This window comes from Panthera tigris, chromosome B1, assembly GCF_018350195.1.
Source record: "Panthera tigris isolate Pti1 chromosome B1, P.tigris_Pti1_mat1.1, whole genome shotgun sequence".
Lineage (NCBI taxonomy): Eukaryota > Metazoa > Chordata > Mammalia > Carnivora > Felidae > Panthera > Panthera tigris.
The window spans coordinates 140,713,707-140,728,884 of NC_056663.1; the positions used below are offsets into that span (position 1 = coordinate 140,713,707).

At 37.5% G+C, this 15,178-nt stretch overlaps 1 protein-coding gene across 1 annotated transcript in view; it reads right to left on the reverse strand.

The window, feature by feature from the left end:
* FRAS1 (Fraser extracellular matrix complex subunit 1) overlaps positions 1-15,178 on the reverse strand; it is a 422,079-nt gene that overhangs the window by 101,357 nt on the left and 305,544 nt on the right. The window contains exons 33-35 of the mRNA XM_042984325.1: positions 11,150-11,264; positions 8,481-8,618; positions 6,340-6,372 (exon numbers count right to left, since the gene is read on the reverse strand). Coding sequence (XP_042840259.1) covers positions 6,340-6,372; positions 8,481-8,618; positions 11,150-11,264 — 286 coding nt within the window. The remainder of the gene's footprint in view (positions 1-6,339; positions 6,373-8,480; positions 8,619-11,149; positions 11,265-15,178) is intronic.

Consider the following 15,178-nt stretch of genomic DNA (forward strand, 5'->3'; position numbering starts at 1 on the left):
CCAGGTGTCCCATACACTGACTCCATTTTTAAGTTGGGAGGGAACCTCAGGGAGCCTTCCACATCCTCACTTTTACAGAAGAGGGAAGGGGCGCTGAAACTTAAGAGCCTTGGTAATATCACACAGCTGTCAGTGTGACCAAGGTATATCCTTTTCTCTGTAAGTAAATGGAAGAAAGCTATTTTCTGGCACATATTTTATAACTAGAAAATATATCAAGAGGATTCAGAATTTTGTAAGCAAATATAAGAACTTATAATAAAAATGTTAGTAATTACAAGTCTAGGTGTCCCTTTGAGCAACATTTCTGATTTCTCTGAGAAACAGTCAAACTGCCTCTTAAGGTCAGATGCCTCCTGCAGGAACCATTTGCCTTGTGTATTTTCCTTGCTTAGGGCGGCTCTGCAGAGCACGTATGCTTATTTTGAAGCAGCCAGGTCAGGAATATCAACTTTCCTTCTCATCTTAGTTGATTAACCAAATGAGCTATTCTCCTTCATTCTACGGGTTAATATCAGGGCTTGGGCTTGTTGCCACCTTAGTTCATTATGTGCCTAATTTAAAATTTTCTCTCACAAAACCCTCCTAAAGGAGATAGCTTCCTTCCTACCAGTTTCCAAAAGTTTTTCTCCTTAAAAAAAAAGGGAACCTCTTACACCCTTCACAACAATTAACTCAAATGCATCATGGAGCTAAATGTAGAATGTAGTAATACTATAAGGCTCCTAGAAGACAATATAGGAGATAACTTAGAAATGACCTTGGGTGATGCCTCTTTAGATACAACACAAAACATATGATCCTTGAAAGAAATCATGGATAAGCTGGACTTCATTAAAATTAAAAACTTCTGCTCTGTGAACAATGTCAAGTGTATGAAAGGACAAGTCACAAATTGAAGAAAAAATGTGCAAAAGACCCATGTGATAAAGGATTGTTATTCAAAATGTACAAAGAACTCATAAAACCCAACAATAAGAAAACGAACAGCCCGATTAAAAAATGGGCCAAAGACCTTAACAGACACCTCACCAAAGAAGATACAAGGATGGCAAATCACATGAAAAGATGCTCCTCACCATATGTCAGCAGAGACATGCAAATTAAAACAATAATAAGATGCCATTACAAACCAATTAAAATGGCCAAAATCTGGAACACTGACAGTACCAAATGCTGACAAAGATGTGGGTCAAAAAGAACTCTTATACATTGCTGGTGGGAATGCAAAATGGTACAGCCATTTTGGAAGACAGTTTGGCTTTTTTTTTTTTAAAACAAAACTAAATATATTCTTATCGTATGACACAGCACCTGCACTCTTTGGTATTTACCCAAAGTAGTTGAAAACTTAGGTCCAAAGCCTGCACTCAGATGCAGATGTATTTACAATTGCTAAAACTTGGAAGCAACCAAAATGTCCTTTAGTAGATGAATGGATAAATAAATTGTGGTACCTCTAGACAATGGAATGTTATTCAGCACCAAAAAGAAATGAGCTACTAAGCCACGCAAAGACATGGAGGAACCTTAAATGTATATTGCTAAGTGACATAAGCCAATCTGAAAATACCACATTTTTTTTGTCCTAACTCTCCACATGGTTTTATTATTTTTTTTGATATGAAATTTATTGTCAAATTGGTTTCCATACAACACCCAGTGCTCATCCCTACAGGTGCCCTCCTCAATACTCATCATCCACCCTCCCCTCCCTCCCACCCCCCATCAACCCTCAGTTTGTTCTCAGTTTGTAAGAGTGTCTTATGTTTTGGCTCCCTCCCTCTCTAACTTTTTTTTTTTCCTGCCCCTCCCCCATGGTCTTCTGTTAAGTTTCTCAGGATCCACCTAAGAGTGAAAACATATGGTATCTGGAGTGTTGATGCATAGGGGCACTTGTACCCCAATGTTTATAGCAGCACTTTCAACAATAGCCAAATTATGGAAAGAGCCTAAATGTCCATCAACTGATGAAAGGATAAAGAAATTTTGGCAATGAGAAAGAATGAAATATGGCCTTTTGTAGCAACGTGGATGGAACTGGAGAGTGTTATGCTAAGTGAAATAAGTCATACAGAAAAAATACCACATTTTATAGGATTCTCACTATATGACATTCTGGAAAAGACAAAACTATGGAAGACAATGAAAAGAAGAGTGGTTGCTAAAGGAGGGAAGTAGGGAAGGGAGATGAATAGGAAGAGCATAGAGGATTCTTAGGGCAGTGAAAATACTCTATATGACATTATAATAATCCATTATAATAATGGATAAATGTCATTATTCACTGGCCAAAACCCAAAGAATGTACAATGCCAAGAATGAACCCAAACTATAGATTTCGGTTGATTATGATACATTAGTATAGGTTCATCCTTAGTAAAAAATCTACTGTTCTGATGAGTGATATTGACAATGGGAGAAGCTATGCTATGCATGTGTCGGGGCAGGGTGAGTAAGGGAAATCTCTGTACCTTACTCTCATTTTTTTGTAAACCTGAAACTGCTCTAAAAAATTAAAATTTTAAAATCATTTAAAAAAATTACTCAACCATATATATATATACGTATATATGTATATATATATATATACATATACACATATATGTATATATATATATATATACATATATACATATGTATATATATATATACACACACACATATATATATATGTATATAAAAGATACATATATACATATAGAAGAAAAAGCCTCAGGCAGAAACAAGATAAATTAATTTAAGGTCACCCCAGCATCTATTTCCTCTAGTCTGTATGATAAGTTCAAGGATCATTTAACTTCAAGTCCCAGAGAAGTTAATAGTTAACCCCTTCACCTAATTAAGCTTTTGGGTAAAAGTTGAGGTTTGGAAACCAAATAGGCACACTATTACAATACTTGTTTTTCATGACCAACACATATGCAGCCCAGACTAAATTAAATATCTCATGCTTAGTGTCAGAAACATGTATTAAAATCTTTGCTCTACTGTTTACCAGGACTGGAAATCTAGGCGATTACTTACTCTATTGACCTGTAGTTTTCCCAGCTTTAAAATGCTAAACATAATACTTTAAAATGCTAAAAATAGTATTGTTATAAGGATTAAATTAGACAACTTGTACCGAAAATTGTTTTGTAAAATGTAAAATACTATATAATCTGTTGTATATTATTAATGATTGTATGAACTATCTAGAAGCTTATCACTGGAAATGAGCTGATACTGGATTCACATCAACAAATGACAAAATAGTCGAAAAAGAAATAAAAGGCATCTAAATTGGAAAGGAAGAAGTAAAACTGTCACTATTTGCAGATGGCACATTATATATAGAAAAACCTAGATGCCACCAAAAGAAACTATTAGAACTAATAAACAAATTTAGTAAAGTAATATGATACAAAATCAATATGCTAAAATCTGTTGCATTTCTATATCCTAATAATAAGCTATCAGAGATGTTCAGAAAATAATCCCATTTATAACTACATCAAAAAGAATGAAATACCTAGGAATAAATTTAACCAAGTAGGTGAAATATCTGTGCTCTGAACTATAAGATACTGATGAAAGAAACTGGAGAAGACATAATAAATGTAAGGATATTTCATGCTCATGGATTAAAAGAACTAATATTGTCAAAAGGTCCATAATACTCAAAGCAATCTACAGATTCTAAGCAATCCCATCAAATTTCCAAAGGCATTTTCCACAGAAATAGGACAAATTATTCTAATTTTGTATGAAACTATAAAAGACCCCCAAAAGACAAAGCAATCTTGAGAAAGAAAAACAAAGCTGAAGGCATCATGCTCTCTCATTCCGAATTGTATTACAATGCCACAGTAATCAAAACAGCATAACATTGGCACAAAAATAGATCAACAGAATCAACAGAGATCAACAGTATAGAATAGAGAGCCCAGAAATAAATTTACATATATACAGTCAATTAATTTATGACAAAGGGGCCACAAATATACAATGAAAAGGACAGTCTCTTCAATAAATTGTGTTGGGAAAATTGGACAGCCACATGCAAATGAAGGAAACTCTACCATTATCTTATACCCCCCACACAACTCAATATGGATTAAATACTTGCATGTAAGACCTGAAACTATAAAACTCTTGGAAGAAAACAAAGGTGGAAGCTCTTTGATGCTGGCCTTGGTGATGATTTTTTGGGATTTGAAACCAAAAGCAAAGGCACCAAAAGCAAACATAAACAAGTGGGACTACATCACACTAAAAAGTTTCTGCACAGCAAAGAAAACCATCAACAAAACGAAAAGGCAAAGTACCAAATGGGAGAAGATATTTGCAAATTATGTATCTGATAAGGGGTTAATATCCGAAATATATAAAGAACTCATAAAACTCAATAGCCCCAAACCCAAACAATCCAATTAAAAAATAGGCAGAATACCTGAATAGTCATTTTTCTAAAGACATAGAGATGGCCAACAGGTACATGAAAAAATGCTCATCATCACCAATCATCAGGGAAATGCAAACCAAAACCACAAGGAGATATCACCTCACATATGTTAGAATGACTATTATCCAAAGGGCAAGAAATAACAGTGTGGGCTAGGATGTGGAGAAAAGAGAACCTTGTGCACTGTGGATGGGAATATAAACTAGTACAGGCTCTATGGAAAATAGTTCAAAGTTTCCACAAAAAATTAAAAGAGAAATACCTCATTATCCAGCAATCCATTTCTGGGTATTTATCCAAAGAAAATGAAAACACTAACTTGAAAAGAGATATGCACCCCATGATTATTGCAGCACTATTAACAATAGCCATGACATGAAGCAGCCTAAGTGTCCATTTAACAAATGGATAAAGAAAAGGTAGTATATATATGCAATGAAATATTATTCAGTCATAAAAAAGGAGAAACTCTTGCCATTTGCAATGACATGGACAGACCTTAAGGGCATTATGCTAAATGAAATAGGTCAGACAGAGAAAAGACAACCACCATATGATCTCACTGATTTGTGGGATCTAAAATAAACAAACCAGCAAATAAACAAAAAACAAAAAACCCAAGCTCCTAGCTAGAGGACAAATTGCTGGTTGTCAGAGGTGGGGTGGGGGCGGGGTATGAAATGAGTGAAGGGAGCCAAAAGGGACAAACTTCTAGTTATAAAAAAAGTCATGGGCATGTAATGTACAGCATGGCAACTACAGTTAATAATTCAGTATAGCATATTTGAAAGTTTCAAAGACAGTAAATGTAAAAGTTATACTAACAAGAAAAAATAATTTGTAACTATTTATGGTGACTGATGTTAACCAGATGTACCGTTGTGATCACTTTGCAATATATACAAATACTGAATCATTCTGCTGTACACCTGAAACTAATATATTATATATCAATTTGTTATGTGTCTTATGTCAATTCAATCTCAATTAAAAAAACAAAAAACAATGATACAACAATGAAATTTACAACAAGTAAAAATCACAACACGTGTGATTTTTAACCCTCAAAAAAGGAAAGAAAGTCTGGGAGTTTGAGGGAGATGACTTTCTCTCTAACCAAAATTTATCCTACACGAAATATAATAGGACAGACATATGGATGGTTGATTCCAATGGAATAGTCAAACCCACCTAAACAGCAATTTCAGGATTCCAGCCAACCATCCTCACACCGGATCTAAACAAGAAAGCTTGTCCCTGTGTTGCTCCTCATAGATGCCAGGTCTGACTGTGCTTCTGCTTACTGGCACTCACCTTCTACTGCATTGTGAACTAAAGCTGGAATGCTGGGGTCTTCTACACACAGCTTTCATTTCCCTCCAGCAGCAAGGCATTCAATGAAAGGCTCAATTCAAGACTATATACAACCACTGCCCATTAGCTGAGTGTCACAGAGGAATGACTGTATCAACCATTGTTCTGGGAGCTTTACATATATGCAATTATTAGTTATTGTCCCCACTGATGAGTGAGGCATTCAGGCATAGAGAGGTTAAGAAACTTTCCCAGAGTAGGCTGACCCTCGGGGCAGCCTCGAATCCAGAGGCTAACCTCTTAACCACTATTACCTCTCTTTAATAGATATTGGGATTGGTTGAAATGGGGCTTGAACAACACTAATCTTTCGGATATTTGATGGATTACTTTTTCTATGAATACAAAGTTACACTATTACTATTTAGTCATGTGATCATTTCAGAAAAACTTGTCTTATGTAACTTTTAAGGAGTTCTTAGAAAATAATGCAAGTAATGATGAAGGGAACAAAAAGAAAGGACTAATAAGGAAAGGAAAATTCCATTTTCTAATAAAATTGCTATTAAAATCTTCACCTGTGAAGTGAAATTTCACCGATTCAGGGAGACCTGAAAGAACAGAAAAGAGAAAATCAGTGTACTAAGCATTTTGGGATCAGAAATAGATGGAGAAGGTACAAAATATGGGGCAGAGGTTAGAAAAGGAAAGGATGTTTTAATCTAAATTATTATGGTTTAAGGAAAGATCACCCGGTCTTTTGTTAATATTATGTTGAATTTAATGGTGCCATCGCTAATTTTAAGTAACAAAAAGAACTGTAGAGTAGAATAATTTTATATCCCAGTAGTTAGAGTGATTTATGATACATTCATTCAGATTCCATTTTATCAGTACATAAAATCCTACAAATCAGTGAATGTGGGTAATGTCGTATATCACTGACAAGGCTCTTTGGTGGGTCAATTCCATCGTAGAATTGAGTGATGCCAGGGACATTGATTTACACATTGTAATGATGTGAGAGATTTATCTCATGGCATTTATCCCATAGATTACATAGGACAGGACTCTGTTCTCACTAAAAAGGCTTTAGGAACTTAGGCAAGTATAATAGGTATCGAAATAACTTCAACCACGGTTGACATGTTTTCTTTCCCCCTACTCCCAGGATATTTTGAGTTTCTTTGTAAAGTAGGTCTTGTCAAGTTAGAGAACCATGAACATTTTAATGGGCTATTAGTTATCCAGTTACTAAACACTGGGGATATTCCCTAGAGAAGAGGCCTATGCTCACGCTTAAATATTTTCAATATAATTGAAGAGTTAATCATTTTCTGGACAATTGCATTTAACATAAATAATGGAAAATATTATTTTAAATGTTTGCCATGATTTAAAATGTAACTCTAAAATTATTTAACCCGTGTTCAACTTACCATAGGAAATCACCAGCTGTTCTGTATGAATAAAGCTACTATATAAAAATAATATTCCATATTAATCATGTTATGTGGCACATACATCTTAAAGATCATAAGGAAACAGCATTCAAGATTTTTAGAATCATTCCAGATTCTATACAATACAGAAGTATTTACAAAACTCCTGCATTCTACTCAGCAGCTTTGATTACTGGGTCAAGGGGACAGATGAGGGATAGCAAAGATTAACTATCATGACTAGGTGGTAGGGCACAAAATGGCTCAAATTAGAAATTCAGCTATTCTTTCATTCAGTTTTCTCTTCCTTTAAAAAAGGTGGCTTCTATCAAATCCCAGCCCCAAATGTTGACTGCATTCTCCATTCCTGCATGGGACTTTCTCTGAGGTAGTAGGGGATGCTTCTCCCTAGATTCCTCTTACCCGCAGCCCATCCACCTGTGGCCTCCTCCTCAAATCCACTCACATCACTGTAGTCAAAGAGTTCCTTATAAAAAGCTATCTCCCCAGATCTTAAAACCTCCACTGTGTTCCTATTGTTCTTGGGATAAAGATCCCAAGGCTTATAGGGCCTCTAAGGTCTGTCCTCTATCTCTTCCTCCAGACTCATCCTTGTTCTGCTGTTCCGGACACATTGACCTTTTTTTTTTTTTTTTTAAGCCCCAGAATGCCACATTCTCTCCCTCCCCAGGGCCTCTTCACATGGAGTGTATGGCCTTCCTTTGGAAGTGTTCTCCCAATATCCCAACATGCACATTTAGGCTAATTAGCATCCACACGTCCCTCCACTGTCAATGCCTCCCTGAGTCAGCCACCATTGAACCCTCAGTATAGGTCAGTCTTGTCACTTCTAATTCCACCACTGAACATTTCTTCTTTCTATCCAGAGCTCTTCTCTTAGTCTACAATTAAACATTCATTACTGGGATTATTTCTCAAATTCTGTCTCCATACATAGATCCCAAAACTCAGCAAGAACAGGATTCATGTCTCTTTTTGCTCACCACTATATCTCCAAGACCCCACTGTATGTGATTGACACATAGGAGGTACAAATAAAGTTTTACTGAAAGCATTCCTGCATGCATGAATAAGAAAAATAATGACAAACTGAGCCCCAACTACATATTGGTCTACAAGTCTCAAGCTATTTTGAACAGCTATAAAGCAGTGTCACTAAACTGTCCAGAAGGACAACAGGAAGAGTTAGGGAGAACCTGCCATGAAGATCTACAAAGAGCAGTTTGGGTGCCTCAAAATAGAGAGGAAGGCATTACCAGCGAAGGAGAAGGCCATGATTTCCTGGAGATGAGGAGCTGCAGGGGGAGGACGGTACATGATTTTTCCCTGGTTAATATCTTCTTGCGTGAAATACCGGATTGGAGAGTGAGGCTGGTCCCTGTGTTCGATGATCCCTGGGGAGGAAGAGACTCAGAGTGAGCATGAACAGTAATTCTGATGGTTGACTGAATGACCAGAGCCATAAAGCTGCCTTTCCCACTGATGGGAGTCTTTTATACTTCAAGAACAATTGCTCTCTAGTTTCTCTTATCATACCATTCTCCAAGCATTCAGGAAAAGAGTGAATCTAAAACCCAAATAGACTTTAATGGCATCTTTTAAAAAATGTTTAACTGAAGTATAATTGACATACAATATGATATTAGTTTCAGTGTACAACTTAGTGATTTGGCAATTATAGACATTATGAAATGCTCCCCACAATTAAGTATAGTTACCATCTATCACTATACAAAGTTATTACAATATTATTGACTATATTCCCTATGCTGTTGTTTTCATCCTGTGACTTATTTATTTTATAACTGGAAGTTTGTGCCTCTTAATCCCCTTTACCTATTTTTCCCATTACCCTACCTACCTCCCCTCTGGAAACTACCAGTTTATTCTTTGTATTTATGAGTCTGTTTGTGTTTGTTTGTTCATTTGTTTTATTTTTTAGATTCACACATAAATAAAGAGCATATGGTATTTGTCTTTCTCTGTCTGACTTATTTCACTTAGTATGATACCCTCTAGGTCCATCCATGTTGTGATGAATGGTAAGATTTCATTCTTCTATGGATGAGTAACATAACATTCCAGTGTGTGTGTGTGTGTGTGTGTGTGTGTGTGTGTGTGTGTGTGTGTATACATATCACATCTTCTTTATTCACCTATTGATGGACACCAAGGTTGTGTCTCTATCTTAGCTATTGTAAATAATGGTGCAATAATTATAAGGGTGCATATATCTTTTTGAATTAGAGTTTTTGTTTTCCTTGGGTAAACACCCAGAAATGCAATGATTGCATATAGTAGTTCTATATGATCAGGACATATTTAATTTTTTTGAGAAACCACCAGTGTAAATTGGTGACTGCACCAATTTACATTCCCACCACCAGTGCCCAAGGCTTCTCTTTTCTCCATATCCTCGCCAATACTCGTAATGTCTTACCTTTTTGATACTAGCTATCCTGACTTGTGTGAGGTGATATCTCATTGTGGTTTTGGTTTGCATTTCCCTGATGCTTAGTGATGCTGAACATCTTCTCATGGGTGAAACCCAAATAGATTCTTGACTAGGATTCATTGACTATAAACAATAGTAAGATGTAAATTACTGTCCCTAATATAACTCAGACTAGGTAATTCTCCACAAGTCATAGACATTGTACCATAATTACAAGATTCTCTTAATTGAGTTTAAGTTCAAAGGTCAAGGTTGCTGAGAAAATGACATAGACTTGTCTCCTGGTTAGGCTATAATGAGAACTTTCTCAATTTATGCCTTTTCTTCAGAAATACCTCAGTTTCTGTGATAATCTTTGGCAACAGTAACATGGATCATGACTATTCTAAGAATTGGATTTGCAATTATTATTCTGCTTGTGATAATGCTTTAGGGGCTAAAAAATTTTCCTATCATTTCTAAATTTCTCAGGTATAAAAATAATGCTGCTATGATCACCTTTCATGTCCTATCAACACTTTGAAAGAAGGACACATGTGAGAGTTGGTGTTGAACTAACTCAAGTTATGAGGGTCTGAGAGACCCATGCCATTCTCCAGAAGACAGCCCCGGCTGCTGGATGGAGAGAACTGTACCTTCTACCCTGGCAATGTAGGGAGAACAGCTCTTGCTGTGACTTAGCAGGTTTTAAGAAAAGTGATGGATGACTTTTAAGAGTTTAATTTCTCTGGATTTTATCAAAAGGGTAATAAAATTTAATTTTTTATTTCTCCTGGGGGATTTGATGATGTGAAAAGACTTTCATCTAGGGCAGTGGTTGGTCTTGGGAAGGCAGAATTTGCCTTAACAGAAGCTAATCTCCTCTCCATGAGGGACAGCCACACTTCTGTTAGGGATAGGCTTATTAGTTAAGCCCGAAAGTAAGAAATCTAAAGGATGAAGACAGATGGCAGGGGCCTACCTTTCCTCTTGACTATAGTTCCACATTTTCATTTTTCCCCATGGGTGAAGAGTAGCTTACCCAAATGGGAAAGGAATGGACTATGTATGGTTCAGCCCCTTCTGTGCTTTCTGGCAGAGCTCCTTGTCCTGAGCACATGCTCATTCTGGTCTGTTCACCTATCGTAACTTCACTGGGGCAGGATCTGTCCCTACAGACAGTGCTTGTCTGTCCAGTTCTGCCTGTATATGAGAGGGCACACTCAACCCAGTGACTGAGATTATATGCACACCATGTTCTCCAGCACAACTCTGTCATACCAATGCTGACACATTCATCCCCATCTGTCTGACCACAGTGTCTCTCTCTCAATTGGTCTTAAATTCAGAACAGGGGAGCAAAGGTATGAATAACTGTCACTCCTTAAATCCTCAACAAGTATATGCAGACAAAACTTCAGAGCTTTGAAGATAAGTCAACCATTAGATAACAACAGCATCACTCAAAAGATCATTTACTGTACATCTTACCTTGATTTGGATGCAGAGGTAAAGTGATATTATATATAATCTTTCCGCTTGGTCTCTCAGAGTTTGCAAAAGAGAGGGAATGAGGCTGAATCACAGTCAGGCCATCTTCCCGAGCCTAAACAAAGTTTAAGGAGGAAGAAGAGCAAATGGTGTGATGAAAACAAAAGCCAGAGGGGGAAAAAAAAGCCTTATTAAAAAAACAAAAGGAAAAAGCAAAACAAACAAACAAACAAAACAAAACAAAGGACCTCATTTTGGGCTTTTAAATTAATCACACACAGCAAAATTTTCTCTGAAAGTTCAGAAGAAGGATGTGGTATCTTGCACTGCAGATCTGTCTTGGCGTTAAGAACCTCCCAGGGTTATAGAACCTTCTTCTGGTTCTCTTGTACCCCAACTCTCCTCTCCCCTGCACTCTGCCAGGTTTGTGTCGGTGCATGTTGTAGGAGTCTCAATATGATCACTTTTCCCTAGTTTTGGAACTCATAGTGGTACATATTTGAAAATGGGGACACCTGGGTGGCTCAGTCCATTAAGCATTTGACTCTTGGTTCAAGTCATGATCTCATGGTTTGTGAGATCAACCCCACGTTTGGGCTTTGCACTGACAGCACAGAGTCTACTTGGGATTCTCTCTCTCCCTTTCTCTATGCCTCTCCTCTGTGTGTGCATGCACACACACATTCTCATTCTCTCTCTCTCTCTCTCAAAATAAACAAAAGAAAAAAAAAGAAAATGAGCCATCACAACTGGCTACTCTGCTATTCTGCTCTTCACAGCTGGGTCACTACATCTTTGCTCCTCTAACTTAATGAGCTAAGGTTGTATCTGGTAAGAAGCCCTCCCTAATCCCCCCCAGCTTTGCTAATGGGAACTGTGACCCAAACATCCATCTTTCCTTCCTTCCTTCCTTCCTTCCTTCCTTCCTTCCTTCCTTCCTTTTTCTTCCCTTTTCTCCCTCCCACTCTCCCTCCCTTTCCTTTCCTTTCCTTTCCTTTCCTTTCCTTTCCTTTCCTTTCCTTTCCTTTCCTTTCCTTTCCTTTCCTTTCCTTTCCTTTCCCCTCCCCTTTCCTCCCCTCCCCTCCCCTTTCCTCTCCTCCCCTCTCCTTCCTTCCTTCCTTCCTTCCTTCCTTCCTTCCTTCCTTCCAACAGTGGTAGCTTCAAAGGCCCAAAGATGAACTCACCTCAGACACCAAAGGAGTCTCATTATTTGAATTCAGAGATTTAACAATTATCTATTAAAGCACATAAAAATAGTCAATGTTTTCTTTGTCTCCATTGCACTATTCAAAAGAACTAGCTATTGCTTTTGGGGTATTTCTCAATACCCAACAAAGGGGTCGAGCAAAATTAATCAAAAGACCAATGTGTACATATTTTTTACTGTCCATTCACCTGTGTACAGCCATAACCCATCAATAGTGACAACGCTCAAAAAAAGAAAAAAGGGAAAAGAAAGAGATTTTGAATCTCATGACCAGGTATAACAGTGAGTTGGGGACAGCAGCAAAAACACAGAGTGGAGATGAGAAAAGGGAAAAGTGTGTGAGCATGGGCCCCTTGCCTGGGTCACATATGCTGTTAACAAAACAGAACAAAAATATCCAGCTCATTGCAGGCTCTTCCTAACTGACCCCTGAAGGGTTAGAGTTTGACATGCTCTCCTGCTCTTTGAAGCTCTGCTTCTTGAAGAAGGAATTTCCCCATTTAGGAAAGGATTAAGTAGGGCTCAGTAATTCTCATGGAGGAGGGCGTGGTAGTCTTCCTTTTAACCGTGAAAAGATTGAAGGTTGCAGTTGCTTTGTAAGTGTCCTGAAGGCACGCATGTCCTGGGGAGAGGCAGCTTTGCAGGTTAGGACAACCCTCCTAGAGTAAAGAGTCATATTTCAGGCCACTGCTCAGGTCTGGAATGTAATGAGCAAGGAAAATAAGAATTACAAATAGCAGCTGGTCTCTCACCCTAAAATAAAACAAGTAAGGACAACAAATTAAAAATATATGCTCCATGTAAGGTGTTTACAGCCCATGCCTGTGTGTACACACCCATAAATGTATACATGTGTGGGCGCAGCAACATGGGCACAGAAGTGTAGACTCAGCACATTGTTCAGTACTATTTGCCACCTTTTAATCTCAAAACCATCAGGATAACTGAATGTTCTCAGAGTAGTAGGAGATATTTTTGAAAATCTAGATGTCACTAAAATAAAGCAATAAGAAGAGGGAACGGAATAGGAGCATGGCTAAAGGGAAATATATTCCAGCCAAGATGACAGATAATTTATTATGGAATTTATTGTTACTATTTCCCTACTAATAGAAATAGGAACTAGGTAGAAAAAGGAAGAATTCGATTTTCTGAAGAAAGCAATATTGAGTCTGAGATATATCAAAGTATAATCAATTTTAATATTGGCTATTTGGAATATTTATCAATTAAACATAGTAAGAAATGAAAGATTAAATTTTATGGAAATCATTACAGAAGACACATTTTTATTAAGATATCTGTCAACAAAAGAAGATTACAGAATAATGGTTTTCATAATACCCATATTGCGTCTGAATATATCTAGAATCCAATTGCTTCTCCCCACTGCCAGCACCCTGTTGGGAGCCACAATTTCTCACCTGGATCATCACCAGGACAGCCTCCCTACTGCTCTCTTGCCCCACCTACAGTGTATTTCAACACAACAGTCAGCCAGGGAAGATTAGACCCTTGCTGCCCAACACCCAGTAATGGCTCTCCATTTTGCTCTGAAAAAAAGCAAAGTCCCTACAATGGCCTGTGAGGACCTTGTAAGGTCTGCCCCAACTCCTCCCTCTGCCCCTCTCTCTGCTGCCCCCAACACACACACTTGACACATCTGTGAGTTTGACCAGATGACTGTCATTTTCACTCACTCTGCTCCAGCCATGCTGGCTACCTTGCTGTTCCTTGAACATCTAAGCACATTCCCAACTGGATGTCTCTGAACACATGGTTCCCTGGGCCTGGAATGCCTTTCCCTCAGGTGTCTGCTGGGCTATCTCCCTCACCTCCTGCAAGTCTTTCTTTAAACATCATTGTCCTAATAAAGCTCACCTCATTTAGAACTGCAACCTGGGTTTCTCCTGTTCCCACCACATTTCTGATCCCTCGACCTAGATCTACTTTTTGTTTTACCATAATACTTTCACTAACATACAACATATGAGTTACTTATTATTTTGTTTAGTACTTATTGTCTATTCTCTCCTGATCTGCCAAGAGAATGGAAACTCCATGAGAACGTGGATTTTTGTTTGTTCATGGACAGATCCCAAGCACCTAGCACATGGCACATGGAAGTGCTTGATAACAATTTGTTGAGTGGATGAAAAATATCATTAGGAAAAGATTAAGCTAAGAAATAAAATAATGAAAATATTTTTGTAACAACTTAATTAAAAAAATATTTTCCATGGTCTTGCAATGTCATCTAAATAATTAGAGGGCCAAAACATTTTAACATGTAAGTCTTAGCAAAGTATATGTGACTTAAATCTTTAAAAATCCCTAAGTCAGGACTTATAAACAACATTATCATTTCAACCTCTATTAGAATCAAGACCACTTTCCTATGTTGACTGTCATAAAACCAAAGCAGCAATGCCCATGGCTGGCCTGAGAAATTATGAGGATGAGATGAGTAAAATGGAGGTTTTACAAGAAGCCATCTTCTCACATAGTTTAGTTCGGACAAAATTAATTCATTCACATATTCATGTGGAAAATATTTAGTAAGAACCTAATATGGGAAGGTACCGAGCAAAGAACTGTGGCAGATGTAAGATGAATCAGATATAGATTCTTTCCTTAAGGATTTCCAGTTTTTAGTGAGGGAAGTTCATAAATAGCTCCACTGTACAAACTGCTAAGTAGCTTGAAAGGCTCAGATAAAGCACAGTAGGAATTCCAAGGATAAAGAAACATTTCTAGAAATTGCAGATAATGATTTTATTAGTGTTTGAAGGGTCTCAAGAAAAAACACGGACACATAAGCC